The 18356-nt window shown below is 40.8% G+C and overlaps 1 protein-coding gene across 2 annotated transcripts in view; it reads right to left on the reverse strand.

Moving 5' to 3' along the window:
- zc3h3 (zinc finger CCCH-type containing 3) overlaps positions 1-18356 on the reverse strand; it is a 77162-nt gene that overhangs the window by 56807 nt on the left and 1999 nt on the right. For both annotated transcript variants that reach the window (XM_026147021.2, XM_080291632.1), the window contains exons 2-3: positions 16316-17684; positions 15342-15511 (exon numbers count right to left, since the gene is read on the reverse strand). In XM_026147021.2, the coding sequence (XP_026002806.1) occupies positions 15342-15511; positions 16316-17684 (1539 nt within the window). The remainder of the gene's footprint in view (positions 1-15341; positions 15512-16315; positions 17685-18356) is intronic.

An 18356-nucleotide genomic window follows, 5' to 3' on the forward strand; every position in this document is an offset into this window, starting at 1 on the left:
TTGCAAGAATGAGTTTTACGTGTTGGCAAAAAAGTTAGAAAATTATTAAGAAATAATACTTTGGTCATGATCTTCTAAAAATTAATAAAGTTGAGTGTCAAGTTGGATCCTTATAATGGTTGCCATGGTTGCCAGTGATTTTAGATGTCAAACCATAAGCACATTTGCTGTGTAGTTAGAGGTTGTAGGTTCAGCTTGAGTGAGGGACAAGTTCATCAGCTGCTTAACATGCTGAGGCAGCAGCACACATGTGCAGAGCCCCCTCTGCAGCTCATTGGCAGCAGTGCAGAAGGAGGACACTCTGGTGAGCGTATGGGTGGTGCATACGAGTGAATCCTCAATCTGGCTGTACACTCTGATCCACTCACAGGTGAGTATAAATAGTACTGACCCCAAATTCTGCAGGTCCCTGCTAATTCTGTGCTGGCCCAAAAAGACATGACAGAATCCATGCCAGCTGCCTTCCACTGACCAGTCAAACCAGCATCACTGCCAGCAGACTACAGCTGATAACCCACCACCGGCCGGATTTCATATTTGGAGCAGACCAACTAATCATCAACAGGTCATCAAATTATTATATTTATAGAGAATTTTATTTTTGTTCTGCTATGCAACAGTGAAATTAATTTATCAAATTACAAGTGCAGCATCAGTAGCTGTGTAACAATTAACCCTTTAAAGCCGGTCGGAGTGGGCACGCTCTGTTTTGCGTAACTATTTTTAAATCCCGGTAGCTCTGCAACCACGTAAGCTAGCGCAATAGTTTTTTTTGCATATGAAACCGGAGGAGTTGTACTTACATCTTATGCCATCAGCTTGTCATAGGTCACAGTTTCCTTCCACATATAGCTTTGCAAAAACTGCATAAAAAGCACTTGCAGCAACAAAAACATAATATTCCAGAAACACGCTTTGCCGATCCGATCAGCTGTTCATAACACTTCCTACGTTGGAATAGACGTCAGCGCAAACTTTTGCATGTCTGCCATTACCTGCCCGAAACAGGAAGTGACATCATTTTCGCGGAAATGTAGTTTTTTTTTTTTAACCATCAGGGCCTCAGGGCCTATACTGGTGTTTTTAAAAGTTATCTTTGACTTTATGACTTTCTGTATCGTTTCTGGGATGCTTAGGACTCATATTGCACTGCTGGAAATAGTTTATTTTGATGCATATGCAAATTTGCAGTATAATATTTATTTTCGTTTTTTCTGCAATATATAAAAATTGGTGTATTTCAAAAATAAAACTATGAAGACACTCAAAATAAATTTCCTGTGGTAGGAAACTATTTTGTGCAACTTTTTTGTATTTACAGTTTTGAGGGATAAGCCTCTTAAATTTCTCTAACTAGAAATATATGTTAAAAAAGCAAAAACGATTTTAAATTTTTTTGTAGTTTATTGCACTTTTTTGCAATTTATGTAATTACTATGCACTTAATGAATACATATTATTAAAATCTGGGTTATAATTGTTGTATTGATGTATAGCAACTTGAAATGCTCCCAAAAATGGCACCACACCATGTAAAAATATAATATAAGCTCTGGCGGACTTGGTTCTATGGTAGGTCTTAAAGGGCTAAATAAAAGATTAAATTAAAGAAATGATTGAAAAAATCTTTCAAGTTGAAAATGTTACAAAGATAAAAATAATACTAGAAATTGTACTGTAAAAATGAATGAGGCATTTTGTAGCATTTACCCATGATAGTCCTGGGAACTAATTTGGTAACCAGTTTAACATGAGGAAAACACAAAATTAAAACCAAATGTCTGACTAGTTGACAAGTATGAAATTAGACTGTTAAACTGTTAAAACTGATCACATCCTTAACCACAACCTTAAGCTAAACACCGTCTGTACACACACTGTGTTAATCACATTGTTCAGTGCCCAAAATAAAATACCACACGTGTTGGTGTGTTAGTGGCAGCACAATACCTTAAACAACATCCCCTTATAAAGGTGACAAGGAAGAAAACATGCATGGTGAATAATGAAACATTTAGCATTAGAATGCAGGGTCAGAGTGCTGTCATTACTACACTAATGATGATTGACAAATCTTTCATCATTGTTCTGGCGTGTAGTGCCGGTTATTAATATCACACTCGGAGCTCATAGTCTTTCCACCCATTACAGCTACCAGAGTTGCCATACCAGAGCAGTTGCACGTTTACTACCATGAATGCCAACACAATGAGAGTCAAACCAAAGCTGAACACATACTGGAAATCATCTGAGATGTTTCAACAAGCAGGACATGATAAGTTATATTTTATTGTGTCTTCAGTTTGTATAGGGCAAGAAAAACAAATAAAACCAAATACATTTTCACTCCAGCCACACATAGAGTTGAAGACTTAATTACATTGCATCTGTTCAGAGCAAATCTCCCTAATTAAAGAGTTTAAGCATTAATTATTCAAACACACAGAGAGTAGGGGACTCTTGATGAGTTACTGAAGAAGTGTGTGAAGGTGGTGATGAGGGGAATGCAGTGTCTTCTCAGGCTATAAAAACAATCAACCCAGGCATAGCTAATCAATACATGCCTAGCAGTTATCTTAAAGGACTTTAACAAGAGTGTAGCAACTGACAAACACAAAACAATCATCTATTATTAAATACCAAACCACATCCTAGACTGTGGGAGGAGGACGGGAACAGCAATGGGTACACAGAAATTGATAGTACTGGTACCACAGACCATTGATCCCTTCCCTACCCATCCTGACTGATTTTTCTCTAGTTTCGGTTTAGTCTGGTAACATGAGATGGTACTGCCCCTTCAGCTTGCACAGGTAGTCCAACTCCTCAAACCCCTCACATGTTTGCAGTTCCTTCCAGCACACTCGCAAGAGTAAGGAGGAGATACCAGGAAGCAGGCTGTTAAACAAGCAAGATGACAGAAGGACCTCAACCCAGCAGAAGGACCTGTGTCTGCTACTTTATGCAAGGAGGAAAAGGGGGAGCACTGCCAGGAATTCAGTAGACTACTTCTGACCAAACTGATAGACTCAGACTCCATGATGGTGGCACAGAACCCAACATCCTTCACTTGCACCAGTGCTCAAGACTCACCATCATGCATATTGATTGGCCCCTGCCAGAAAAAGAAAAAGGAACAAACCTGCCAGGTCCACCACTGGCACCCTATTCCATTGAGACAGCAGGTTCACACTGACCATACATGACAGATGTGAAAGAATGTTAGCTAACACTGCCCTGACTGTTGTTAAGTACATGGCCAATATCCTCAAACCCATTGTCAGAACATATGCTGGTGCACTGGACCCTGGGTGCTCCAGGTGCAGGAGGATAAGTATGTAAATTGTTCCAGGATGACAGGCATTGATGCAACTGAGTGGCCATCACTTTCTCCAGACTTGAAATGAATTCAGAACCTTTGAAACATTGTGTGTGAGTGCACAGCTAAGCAGTGTTTAAGCACCTTGAGGTAACTGTTGTGATTTGGTCCTATATATTATAAATAAAACTGAACTGAATTGCCTCAAGGCTAACACTGAGAAATAGCACCACAGGCTGCCTATGAGCTTATTGATGCCCTGATAGGAGATCTTCTGGGACACCATCTGCCATCTCATCAGGAGCATACCCAGGTAGGAATGCATGAGCCACATTATGATTCAAGTTGGATCAGCCTGTGAGTTTAATGGTAAATTTTGACTTGCAGTGTCACTTTGAATCTAGCCATCAAAAGGGTTAATGTTTTTGGTGTGTAATGGCCATTAAGTAATTTTATTCTCCACACAAAGTTTATCAACAGTTTCAACTTTTATGATTCATTCATTACTATCTGATGTGTGATTCAAATGTTCCTCTAATTGTTTGAGCAGGGTTAGGGTTACATTTGGCAGATTACATCATTAGAACTGAGTTTCAGTTCAGCCCCTCAATCTATCCATCAGACAAAGCAGCACTGGTGAAATTAAAAAGACACCAAAAACTGATCAAAAGGTAGGTGAAGAGAGAGAGAGTAATGTGGATATTTAAATGGACAGAAAAAAAGCATTAGGGACTGGTGGGCTAGACAGTAGACGGCCAGTGAATACCTCACTCAGACCAGAATAGAGTTGCAGGGGTTCAGATGTCCAGGCCAGTAGGTGGATGGAAATGGAAAGTTGGAAAGCTTGGATGAAGGAGAAAAAAAAAAAACATCTTCAAGATGAGGGGTCAGGTTTCTCCTCAGCTTGGACCCTGAACTTGAGAACCTGATGCTTAGCTTTGAGTCTTGTATGGAGACTCAGGTAGAGCAGACAGATTTGAGAAGGGCATATGGATGAAATTGTAGAAGAAGTAGAAGTAGAAGAAGTAGAAGTAGAAGTAGAAGAAGTAGAAGAAGAACTAAATCTCTACTTAGCTCTACCAGCCTACTAAGACATACAGTCAAGCCCCATCAATATGGGAAACAGCTTTATTCCACTGTAGGGTAGAGAGAAGTAGAGAAATAGAAATAAGTAGATAAATGGAGTAAAGATGTGGTTAACCTCTGCAGTGATAGTGCCTATAAGAATTTAGATGGTAGTTGCAGTAACAGGTTCAACAGAAAATTTCACTGTTACTGGTCCAACACCTCTCCTAATGTTAAATGCCTAAAATATTTTGTAATTATTATGTCTGAATAAAAAGTCTAAAACTAGTAGACTATAATGTAAAGAAATAAAATGATACCAGGTTTTAGTACATTTGATACCCAGAGCTAACAATCTACTATATATGACATCCATCTATCCATTTCTTATGCTTATCCCTCTGTGACAGCGGAAGCTTATCCCAGTTGGCACAGGTCGAGAGGGGGGACACATGCTGGACAGGTTGTTGGTTTGTCACAGGGTAAACACAGAGACAGATTCTGTGTCCCATTCACACTTAGATTCACAACTCACAAATTAGCCTAACCTTCCTTTGGACTGTGGGAGGAAGACAGCCGTAGAGAACCACAGAGCTCATGCAAGCACAAGTAGAACATGCAAACTCCACACAGAAATACTCCAGCCTTGATTAGGATTACCTCAGTTTTCATGTGCAAGCCTTTATGAGCTGAGACTCAGATATAGTTCCATCAAAGATTTGTAACTTAGAATGATACTATTGCACAGTACAACATTGCTGATTCACACAGTGTGGGAATCATGCATCTAGTTGGTAGTGAAAAGACTGGGGGCCGAACCAGAGCTGGGTGAAACAACACACTAAGAACAAAGCTGGACTTTCCTCAGGCATTGAAACAATACTACCAATCAACCAACATTTGGCATGTACTACAAGGAAAAGTAATGCACTCAACCATGTTTATTCAAGCATTAAGCATTCCTACACAGTTGCCCCCCCCCCCCCCCCGTCTTGATACCTGTCCCTGCTTACACCTCCCTCAGCACAAAAACAAGGCTGATCTTCAAGATCTTGTATGGTCTTTACCTTACAATATAGAGCGCCTTGAGGCGACTGTTGCTGTCATCTGGCACTACACAAAAAAAAAAAAAAAAAAAAATTAAATTAATTAAATTGACTATTAAAACCTGGGCCGAGGGAGCTCTCGCGACACTAAAACACTGCTTTGCACCAAATAATTAGATTTATTTGTACATTGGGACTTAGAGGAAGTCACACATATAGCCTTGTGCTACATCTTGACCTGTGCTGGTAATTTCACTGTGAGTAAATGGATCTGAGTCTCTTCTAATAAGAAAACCTGGGTGGCGAAAGAAGTCCCTACAGTCCCCAGAACTTGTGCCCCTGCTTCAAATCAGGGGACAAGGCCCTAACTAGTTCCTTGGATTTCAAAGCATCTTTTCTGTTGTTTTTATCCAGTGGAAACCCCATTTTAAGCTATCTCGTGTGGTCTACATCCTGATTAAATGAAAAGTTCTGCAGAGTACAAGATAAAATATAACTGCCAAGTTTGATCCAGTAGAGAATATCATGATAAAACAATTCAGAAAGTCTAAAATTAGCAACATAATGTTTGTTTAACATTGGGGGTTTTTTTTTTCCTGTCTTGTGCGCTTACATCTGCTAATACTGTGTCTGAGTTGGTGGACATAACGTGCCAAGCACACTTCAGAATCTTTTCTCGTCCTCCCAAGCAAACCTCCTGCACTTACTGAGGCAATGTGTCAGTGTGTGCAGACATATGGAGGGGAGCGGGGCCGGATAATGTTACTGTCATAGGGTCAGGGTACAGCAGGGCGAGTGGCCGGCCAACTTTACCAACTAACAAAAGGTGAAGATTTATGGAGCAGCTCTTAACAGCCCCAGACTTTCCCCTCCCTGTTACGATGACAAATACATCTTTATGTAACACAACAGCACCCCTAACTGCACAGGAATAACTCGGACTGATTAATCAGTTGAAGTTAAAGAATGAATGGAGACCTAGTTACTTCTGTCAGTTTGTTTTATTTAGTATTTGTTATATGAGTCTGCAAACTTTGTTGCAGTATTTCAGTATTCTGATAATAAACGGATTTTTCTTGCCGGAGTTCTAGTTTCACCCTTTGTTTTTGTTTTTAAGAATGGCATGACAAATTCAGATATTTTAAAGTATTAAAGTGAGAAGTACATCCAAATACTGATTTGTAATGATAGCTGTGAAACAATTAGCAGCCAGAACACAAACCCCTGAATGGTGGAGGAAATAACATTGATCTTTTCAATGTAAAGTTCTCCTGGAAAGGGCTCAAGGATTCTGATGCCGCGTCCACGGGATGCACTGGAACAAGTCTGATCCAAAGAACCTCTAACCTGCACCCAGCAGGAGCCAAAGCATTTTACCCAACATCCATGTGGCAGACACTAAAAGATCCTCTCAGAGGTCCCGTGTCCATGTCAGGATGGTCAAAACTATTTTGGCAGGATGGGAACCTACACAATATTTGGATGGTGGTTTAAAGTTGTGGTTGGCCAGTTTGCTGGTTGGGAAATAAAAACAGTTTTCCAGGCCATTAATTTGAACAAAATGCATCCATGTGGGCTAATCAGGCCTCTTAGGTTTGTAGCATACTGGCTGAAACCCTCAAGTAGTCCCTTGAAAATTTTAAATGGTAAATAATAAAGAAAAAAAAATACTGCCAGTTCCAATTTCTGAAGTTTCACCAGTGCTGAAATTTTCCCTCTAAACCATCCAAGAAGAATATCTAGATCAGTTTGTGATATTTTCTTGACAGCATCGAGATGTTATCTCCTTATTTTTCTCATTTGAGTGTCAAATGTATTTGTGAAAATATAATGACAAATGTCTGATTTTAATCCTTCCAAAAGTACATGGATCCCAATCTATACACCGGACAATTTCAAAAATCTGTTTCTATTTTGCACATCTGGTAAAGTTTTCCTGAAAATCTGTCCTTACATTTAAATATTCCTGCTAATGTATCGACTATTTAGTTACTGCCACCATTGTTATAATTACATCAATATTATTATCATTGTCACAATTACTATTACTAGTACACATTACTATTGGCAGGATTTTAAGTCTATACTGTCATAGCTAAATATGGCAACACCCATTGGTCCAGCCAACCCATTTACCAATAAGCGACACCCATATAGCCTGCCACGTGTTCTCAAATAATTAGCAGTGCGCTGTGTGCCTCCTGTTGGGTTTGTGATTTATTCAGACAGCCCAGCACATGGGCCACTCCTCTGGATACCAAGAAAACATTTACCTCCTTAACTGGAAAGGAGTCACAATCATCTCAGGATAAAGTTTCTGGACTTGGTAGCATTGATGACACTTTTCAACACCCGCTGCGCCCCCACCACCCCACCCGACAAAAAATAAGACACCCCTTCACAACACCACACAAATAATCTTAGAACTTGTTATAAAAAATATAAATAATAACAGAATATTGATTCAATGATTGGATTATCTGGAGCACGCCTTAAGCAATTTGAATCTGTTGTCATTTAGCAGGTTTAGCAAAGACCAAGTATTCTCAACCATGTCAGTGTCCTCAAGAAGGCCAGAGAGGCATGTTAAACTCAAATGAGTGAAAATTTTAATTATTGCCAGCTGACAGTTTGATGAGAGTCCAAGAGAGGGGAGAAGGAGAGGCCTTACAGCAAAGTTAGGGTGAAGTTACTCATGTGGGCATACCGTACGTTCAGGGATCAGACAGATCATTGGCATGTACAGCTCTCTGGGCACTGGGAGGTTAATCAAAATGCCAAATGTTACAGTGCACCATGGTACAGAGCTATACTAAGCCAGTAATGTGCAGGATGCAATCTTACATGAGAAACTGGACCATTCATGCAATTGAATAGCTATACTACTTATATATATATATATATATATATATATATATATATATATATGCATGCATGCAGACGCAGATGTCAATTCTGCCTTTTATGTGTATGCACAGAAAAGTGTGAAGATTACAAAAGTCCACAAAGAGGTCTCATGGCACTGCTTCTGTTTAGCCAGACGTAACAAGTGGAAGTTACACTGACATTCTTGTTGGTTTATTCTTCTTTTCTGTCTGCAACAACTGCATGAGCCTGTGTCTAAATCATTAAGGCAACATTACAGTTGTGGACATGTGTTTTGTTTGTGTGTGTGGGCGCACATGTCTTACAGAGAATGTGTGTGAGTGAGACAAATGGTGACAGGCATTAAGAGAGAGAGAGAGAAGGCCACAGACAGTTCAGCACAGACAGAAAGAGGACAGAGGTCCACCTGTTTGACACAGAGAGCCTGAGAAAGTGAAGAGGAATGAGCAGAATGAGCATGTGTGTGTGTGTGTGTGTGTGTGTGTGTGTGTGTGTGTGTGTGTGTGTGTGTGTGTGTGTGTGTGTGTGTGTGTGCGCGCACATTAGTTTAATGTCCATACTTTGGGCCAACTGATAATACTACAGGAGCACAGGGAAATGGCATTTAGAGAGCGGTATGTAGGCAGCTGTTTGGGGGGACCTACACAACAATGCACACACATAAACGCACACAAACTATTAAAATCATTTAAAGAATAGAGTTCAGAGAAACAGTGTGCAAAACACATGTTACTTTACATGTTATATGGAGTGACAGAGAGCACACAGCTTTCAGTTCCAAACAAGCGGTGATCTCTTGCCCTCTATAAGCTGCTGCTGTGTGTGCAAATGCAGGAAAGTGAGTCAGTGTGAGAAGATCGCAGGACAAGTGGCCATGGTGTGAAGGAAAAGTGGGAGAAACTGGAGCACGTGTGAACCAGAGAGTGATGCAAATAAACAAGCAAAAATAAACAAGGTTTAAAAAAAAAAAAAAAAAAAAGACAGGCAGATAGCGTGTACATGTGTCAGGACCCAAAAAGGTTTCTATATTTGTGTGATTACTGTGCAGTTTTAGTCCAAAAGAAGTGGAGTACTTCAGCAACAGAAGATGGAGGGCTTGGTGATCATTAAATTTATTCTCTGCATATATTTTATTTGCTAATTACTTTGCTAAGTACATGATAAATAACTAAGCAGTACAAGCAGTCCCTGTATTGAATCTCCCAACTCGCCCATGAACCACATCTCTATCTGGTTAGGGTGGCCTTCTAGCTTGTTTGTAGCACAGCAAGAAAAACACCACACCAATCAAGTCTGGTGTTTTCCTTGCAGACTAGCTAGTTTCAACTTCGTTGGAATACATCACACAAATGGAAGAACCAATATCGTGTATACACATAACAGACAATTCTAAAAACAGAAGGAACAGAAAATGTCAAAGATAACGTATTTGAATAGCTATAAAATAGGAATTTTGCACCACCAAGGTGAATTTCAAAGACATTAACTGAAACCCAAACAAGCAGAGGCCTAAAGAACTATCTACAACATATTAACAGTATCTGGAAGTCATGTCCTTACGAAGAGAGACAGCCCTTTAACTTAATCTTAAGAAAGGGAAACAGGGAAAAATGGCGGAGGTGTGCTAAATTACGCAAGAACTATGCTAAAGCTCAGTGGCAACAGGTCTTATGGAGCAAGGAGTCCAGATTTGATATTGTTGGTTTAAATCATTGTCAGTATGACAGTATGTCTGTATAACATACAGAACAGGTCTGGGGAGAGGCACAACAGTGACCATCTACGGCAGGGGTGTCAAACTCAAATACACAGTGGGCCAAAATTCAAAACTAGAACAAAGTCGCAGGCTAACGTTAATATTTATTGAAATATATTTATTGAAATATATTTATTCCTCCAGATATAAGAATGAATCTTTTCTTATGGACTCAAACACGTTTTGCTGAAAAACTGAATATGGAGCAAGCAAAGCTTAATACTAAACAATATATATATTAGCTGTATAATACCAGTAGGCTAGCTCTGATAGTATTTTTGGTATGGCTTCGCGGGCCAAATGTAATTAGGCTGCGGGCCAAATTTGGCCCGCGGGCCAGAGTTTGACACCTATGATCTACGGCCACCTGAAAAACATGGTGGAGGCTCTGTCACGGTCTGGGACTGTATTTTAGCTAACTAACTGATGAGTTATGAATACAGATATGTAGCACCCGATTTTTTATCCACCATGCAATACCACTTGGAAAGCATTTCCCACCCACATTTCCCCAAACACACTGCCAATGAAAAGATTATACCTGGATAGAATGGATCAGTCATGCTCTACTCTTCAAGGGCTGAGCATCTCTTTGAGGAACTTTAATACTTTCTGTTTGCATGTGTCCACATAAAGTAAATGGAATGAGATGTATGCATAAAGTAGAAAAGGTCCAAGAAAGCAGGGTCTCAATGCAGAGCTGTGCATGTTATTTATGGACAAAACAAATGGCATCAGTGTTGGCACAGTGACTGGATCTCTGCAGGAGCAGGGGGTGTGAAAAGAGGATTCTTTTGCGGCGATAATGGCCTCTATGTTGTGTGAGAGAGCAAAAGAGGCATGTAAGAGAGACATTCCAATTACAACACACAAACAGGTCACCAATCTGACAGCATGGGTCTGGAAATACTTAAGATTTAGCTCAAAATTGCGCTAACCAAGAAGAAATCATATGTGAAGAGAAGTGTGGAATTCTGTGTGTATTGTGAAATAACAACTAACTTGTTCAACCACTTGAAAATGCACCACAAACTGCAGGAAAACCATGAAGGCTAAGAAGAACCTTGTAACGTGAATCATTAAAAAAAAAAATAAAAAATCCAGCTTAGTCATCCATGAGATCGAGGCTGGACAGCATGGCTGTATATCCATCCAGCTCACAAAGACACACTGAAATCATTAACCCAATCACATTCTGTTTGGCCAACATGTCCAATAAATACAGTGAGTAGGGAATGCTTCAAGAAAATAGTTGAGCGTTTTAATAAGAAAGCAGCAAAACCCGCTCTGTACACAAAAGCACCCAATTGTTGCATACAACAAAAACATTTGTGTCACTAAATGCACAGAGGTTAAACGCACACCTTTTCACTGGATGTGGCAGATTGCAACATTTTGGGAAGCGTTCACAGTGATGTAGAAAATTGCTTATTTTCTCATTAGAACTGAAGCAGTTTCTACTTAGTTTGTAACAGGATGAACAACTAAAATGAACATTAATGAACCTGCCCAAAAGTTAATGACCCCGTTTTGGAACAAAAAAAAAAAGAAAGTTAGATCACAATCAGGCAAACCTCCGTTCAAACCTTCCACAAGGACAATTACCATTGAACATTTTGTATTTATGAAAATTTCTTTATGTGTTTGCTTGAAGTGAATTGTGTGTGGACTGGGAGGAACAGTCATTTTGTTTTTTGTTTTGAAAAAGTACAAGTATAAATATTATGTCAAAAATAGTTTCTATGCCAAATTGTTGATCTATAAGTGTCGTTTTATTTTTAGAAAATTAAAGTTCAAAAGTTTCTTTTACTCAAGGCTTTATTGGACAGTTCAGACCTAAAACGCCTGTAGTCTGCAAAAATGCTCCACTGCGCTGGGATTTAAAAAAATAAAATAAAATCACAAGGTATTTTAAAAGAGCAGTGAAGACAGCCAAAACGAGGGGAACGACTGAGCAAGACTGGATGAGAGATGGTGAGAGAGGGAAGAAACTGGAGTGAGATAGAGACCTAAAGCGCTCCAGAAGCCTGTCACATGGGGCCTGAAGACGCACGCCTCAGCACTCTTCCTCTCTGTGTTCTGTCCGCTCCTGACATTTATCTGCTTTATTAGATTATCTGGGCTACATGGCTGTCTCTGACTGCATGCAAGCACACACACACACACACACACACACACACACACACACACACACACACACACACACACACACACACACACACACCTCTCAATTCATTACAGTCCTAACTGCTTACTTAGGTTTATGCCCTCTTTAAATTAAACCTCAGATAACCACGCACCTCAGAAAACACGGTCCCCTGAACGTGGACAGGAAGCTGAAACTAGCATACCGAGCAGGAAATTAAGAAACATTGTTTGTGAGTATATTATCATGCATGTGTGAGTGGTCATGAGGTCGGTTTTAAACAGGCTCATCTATAGGGAATGTGCTTCCCATCATTAGTAATTCAATTTGCGCTTTATTAGCAGCTCTTATCAGAAGCACAGACGGCTAAGAGCAGCATTCCTCACTCCATCTTCTTCCACACTCATCCACATTCCACCTTTCCTCAGTCTCTAATGTCCATCTTTAATTAGAGATGCATGTGTTCCTGTTGTTGTATCACATGATATAAAAAACTGAGGGCAAAGATGAAGATAAGGAAAAGACAAAATGATTTAGGAGGTGTGGGAAAAAGAGCATAAAGTTGTGTTAAAGCATCAGAAAAAGAGGAACAGAATTTAAGATGCAGAGCCATGGGGACGAATAAAGCCTAATGTTAATAGTGATGGTTTTTCTAATGTCTTCTGACTCCATTGAGTATGGGAGATTACACGAAGATGGCCATGAGCCGTGTAGGGTACACACAAAATGACCGGAGGGTTCGAGGGGCAAGTGGAAGCAGGAAGGGGGGAATGGAGGGAGAGCGGGGTTGGGGCTGTAAAAACAATGATTGCTTTCCATCAGGTTAGGCCTATATTCTACAGTTCGTTAAAACAATCCAATTTGCAAAAGGATAATTATGCATTAGCTCCTTTTTATCTACTGGAAGGAGAGTGGTGCCAGGGCTTGATAGCAGTGGTGCTGCCTGCCTCCACCTCTGCAAATTACCCGCTATCGGCACTTGTTCGCCATCACCGCTGAATTGGGCAATCAATTAACCCACCCCCTCTTATAGTCTGCCTGTACACCTCCCTGTGACAGCTTGCAACACAAAGCCCCTACAAGGATGACATGGATGGAAACTGCTGCCCTCTGCTGGACATGGCTTCAATTAACTAGCAGCTTTGTACCAGTTCTACATACATTACAAAGCAGACACTGGCTGGTAGAGTATGTATTGTGTTCACACTGGATCAATTAGAAGTATGTGGAACAAAAACTAAAACAGCAAGCAGAAAGAAGCTTGGTTTTGCCCATTATTTCTATTATCCTACATATCAACGATGCAAACATGATAAACTGATGTTTTCCTCTTACTGTTAGAACCTCTGGAGCACCTGCTCTGTGGTTAGCTACTGACAGGTTCTCAAAATGAACCATAAAAAGACTGGCTATTAACAATAACTGTGAGATACTATATACAATTTATAGATGTAGCCACCACCATGATGTTGTGTTTTCGGAGACAGCAGTTACAAAGTTTAGACAGGAACATGGATTGCCAAGGTGATGAACTAAGTCATGAAGTGCACTGGTGCGAGGCACAGACACCTACCTTGATTGACTGATTAATCAGCCAATCAGTGGTGCTGCCTGCCTCCACATCTGTAAATTACCGCTGCTATTACTGCTATCAAGCCCGGCTGATTAATCAGTCAATCAACATAGAGCCTTAACAAAATGCTCCTCCCTGCTTCACAGGGGGTCATTACACCAAGTGTCTCTGCATATTTGATTTAGCAGATTTTTGAACCGGACACCCTTCCTGGCTCAGGCACTACTACATTGTAGAGTCACAAAGAGGTGAGTTGTAATAAAAATAAATAATTAAATCACCCTCTGTCTAACAGAAGGGCAAATTAGCTGTAGAGACCACAAACTTTTTTTTCCATCTTTTTCTTTTTCCAGCAGCAGCAGGGTGTAAACATGCTAAATTCACCTCACATGCTGGCCTTCAAGCATGGATGTCTGGGGACTGTCTGCAGTTTTTGGCACTTCTATGTTGATCAATATGTTGATTTTGTATCTCTGTGTATCATTAATGGGTGGAAGGGTGGATGCGTGGATGGCTGGGCCTGGGTCTGGGACTTGCTGATCCTTGGCCTTGTAGGACATGGTCATAGAGGGAGGGGATCAGCTCCCCCTTCCTGGGATGAGGGTACTAGTTGGTTCCAGGATGCTTGACAGGATGTTCTGGTATGGACCCACTCTCTTGGTGGTCTGGGGTGGCTTGGACTTCTTCCCTGTCTGAGGGGAGGTCTGCCATGTCCTGGGTGAGAATTCTAGCGGGGTGAGAATTCTGCCCATCGCCTCTTGTCCTCTGGGACTCCCACCTCTTGGCCGTGGGCACCCCATCTAGGGGCAGCTTCCTTCGCTAGCTGGGATGTGTGGCCTTAGGTCTTCAGTACTCTCGAGGGGGCAAATAGCCCAGTTCTCCAGGATCCATCTCTGCCTGCCTCTGACTCCTGGGAGACGTTATTGCGGCTTCCCACCCTCATTTTCAAGTACATTTTGTGGCAAAGACACATACACATTTACACTCCACACTCTCTTTCTCTCTCTCTCTCACATTCACACACCCCACAAGAAGATTACACAGATATATAAATCAGCATTTTCAAATTTTTGTGTTCGAGGTCGTGTATGTTTGTTTTTCTTGCAGGTGTGGTAGACAGCAGTACATAATGCATTTCTATTTGGACTCTATCCTGTTATTATATCTTCATATAAATTACATCTTTCCCTATTTTTCCATGTTTTTCTAAAACTAAGCATATGCCTAACCATGACCAAAGTGCACACAAAACATAAGCATAATGAATAACTCCAGGAAGCAAAACAGGTATGCTTGCTTGATATGCAGCTGGTGACTTTGCGGCTTGGAGTTGTTACAGCACCACCAAATGGCTGTAGAATATTACTGCTCTCAACCAAATAATGGGTGAGGACACGCACGTGTTTAAAAGAAGATTTATCACCCACAGCTATAGGATTTTCTGCGTAAACATCCATGTATGGTTGACACGTCAGCAATTAGTCAAAGCAAACTTTACAGCAGAGCAAAATAACAACTTTCTACTTTGGTCTGTAGTGTGTGCTTCTTACTTGTCTTTGATGAGACAGGGGAAAGCCGCCTCAACTTGTGTCTACCAAACGACACAAGCTCCCTGGTGGGTGTCCTCCTAACTCCTGTGGGAGTCCTGACCAAAGTATAGATTCTGCCCTGGGGAGAGTGCTTCACAGCTGGTGGGCTCACCTTCTCTGATCCACTGCCACTGTGGTCACAATACAGAAGGCAGACACACAGGACAGTCAGGAGGAGTAAAAAACTATTAAACATAAGAAATCCTAAACTTTGAGTTAATGAACTCTGAGATGGGAAATTGAATGTTTAGTTCCAAAAAAAGCTGTTCAAAGTTCCTTATATCAACTCCGAGTATGTTCACTCTGAGACATGCATGTGCCCATTTACTGGGAACAAGAAAAACATCAGTGGAATATACCATGCAGGTCTAGATTCATATATTTAAACAGTGATTACTACAGTAACACAAAGTTTATCACAGAACCACCTCTTCTTGGGGCACATCACCACGGTCATTTCTAACAGCACACAATCAATAAGAGTTTTATGCCCTGCAACCCTCGAGGCATAATGTGAGGTCTTTCTGCATCTGCATCTGATACCCACCTTCAAGTGACTACCAAGTAGGATTAGCCGGTGTTAAGGTAAGTGAAGCTATCCAAAAATATCCTAGTAACCATGAATCTGATTGATAATAAGATGAATGTCAGTTACCCCAATAACTGAACCAGAGTTTAAATTAATGCTCTAGAACAGAAATCTCATGTTGGACTTAACAAATCCAGGGCTTTCACTAAACCCTCCTTCTCAAACAGAAACCAGAGGTTAGTATTAGGTAAATCATTTTCACCTTATCGGTGTAAACATCCTCCAAACATGAGCAAAGACACACTGAACGCTTGGCTGATCCCTACTGACAAGGATGCAGTATATATTAGGGGGTAGGGCAGTAAAAAGCCTTAACAAGAGCCATCATGTCATGTGCATTATTCACCTGATAGTAGACCTTCTAATAATCTTCATCCTGCTGCGGAGCTTGAACCCTCCAGGCGAGGAGGATGACAACATGGAAGTGCGCTGAGGTAAACTTAGGGGCACAGAAATCCCTCCTTTCAATCCTTTGTTACTTTTCTCAGCTGTCCAGTGGAAAGCAGATCTACGGCGGTTTGCTGTTGCTCCTGCTGTCCCTGCCACAGATGTACTCTGGCCCCCTGCTTTCCAGCGATAGCGGCTACTCTGTGAGGTGCCAGCAGAGGACACTGCAATACCTTTTTTCAATTTTACAGAAGGAGAAGAACCTGGTTTAAGTTTCCTTGTGGCCTCTCCTTTGTCCAGACTTCTCTGTGTGAGAGTCAAGGGTTTGGGAGATGGAGGCTTACGAGATGTCTTAGCTTGGGCTCCTGCAGAGGACACCCAGCGGTACTTTGAGGTCTTGGCAGCTACAGTGGGCTGGCTAAGCTTTCGAGGTAACTTCTTAGCAGCGGTTCTCTTAGCAACTACAAATGAAGGGGGGCTTTCAATGGCAACTCCAGATTTCAAGACAGATGTTGGGGCAACAACTGCTGACGGTGTTGAAACAGAGCTCAGTGGTTTGAGCTCTGCTCCTGCAGCACTCTGACCCTTTACCCAAGTGAACTTTGATTTATTTGAATATGAAGTATTGACCTGGGCTTTGCTGCTTTGCAAAGATGAGTTAGAGGAAGCTTGTTGTAATGCAGTAGAGAGACCAGCAGTGAGAGTTACCTGAGATGTTTTAGCAACAATCTGTTGAGTGTCTGTACTGGTTATGCTTTTCAGGGAAGGTCCAATCTTTACTTGGGAGCTGCTCTGCTGAATGGCTGAGGTACTGGCTGTGGCTGAAGAGGCCACTTCAAAAGAAACACCAATTTTCTTTCCCTGCAGGCCTGTGTTCCTGCTGTCAACCCTCTGCGTAAACTCTGCTGCTGACCCCATTTTTCCAAGAGCATCACTGTTTTTTCTCTCTGTTGCTACAACTCTACTCTCCGTTGTGCTGTTTATATGTTCTTTTTTCTTCAGCTGAGATATCCCTGATGATAAAGTGGCAGTCCTGCTTCCCGTGCTGAGGCTGGGCAGTGACATGCTATGAGAGTGATGGACAGTGGAGGAGGCAGAAGCTGAGGGATGTCCAGCAGAGGATTCAGGGTTCTTGTTTCTCAGAGAGTACGTTTTCCTCCAACTTCCACAGCTCTGAGGAGCATAGAGTCTTCCTCTGGAGCTGGGAGGGTAGATCATAGATGCACTTTGACCTCGGCCCCTGGCTGGCACTGAAGATTGTGTGTGGCTCTGCTCAGTTCCTGTAAATGGTGTATCGCCATGGGTACTTTTATGTTTGTTGATGAGATCTGGAAATTTGAAAACAGGCAAAAGTATTTTAAAAAGTCCAACAAAAATATGCAAACAAATAATCGTTAAAATTAGCTCTACAACACAATTTATGCCCCATTTCTCAATTCTAAGTTATGTTTTTAAGAATTTAATTTGAATTTGATTTGTAGTTTTCACCATTTACTGTATAGGGCTACCATCAGGCTGCTTAGCCTACAGTGGCCAACATCTGAAAATGTAACACCTAAAGAAAATCTCTATATAATAAAACACATTTTATGACCTCCATATTCTTGATTTCATTGTTAAATGTTTGACAACTTTGTAAGAACCTGCTGGAACCCAGGTGCATTTTATTTAACCTAATGTATTGTATTACTCATTCTTTTCAAACTAAATCAAAAAGAAAAGAAAAAAAGCTAAATATCCACAACTGACAAACTTAATCAGGCCAATACCAATCAACTGGATCAATAACAGCAGATACTGATAATCCACCAACACAGCAGCAGCTATGGAGCACCACAAGTGTCACAGACATCAAAACAAAGCATTTTGTGATTTAATAATTAATTGTACAATCAAACATGAATTAGCAAATCTTAAAAAAACAACAACGTGAACTTCTATTATGTAATTAGACATTAATAAAGTTCATAATATTGTTAACTTAATAGAATAAAATAGAA

This window comes from Astatotilapia calliptera, chromosome 17 (genome assembly GCF_964374335.1).
Source record: "Astatotilapia calliptera chromosome 17, fAstCal68.1, whole genome shotgun sequence".
Lineage (NCBI taxonomy): Eukaryota > Metazoa > Chordata > Actinopteri > Cichliformes > Cichlidae > Astatotilapia > Astatotilapia calliptera.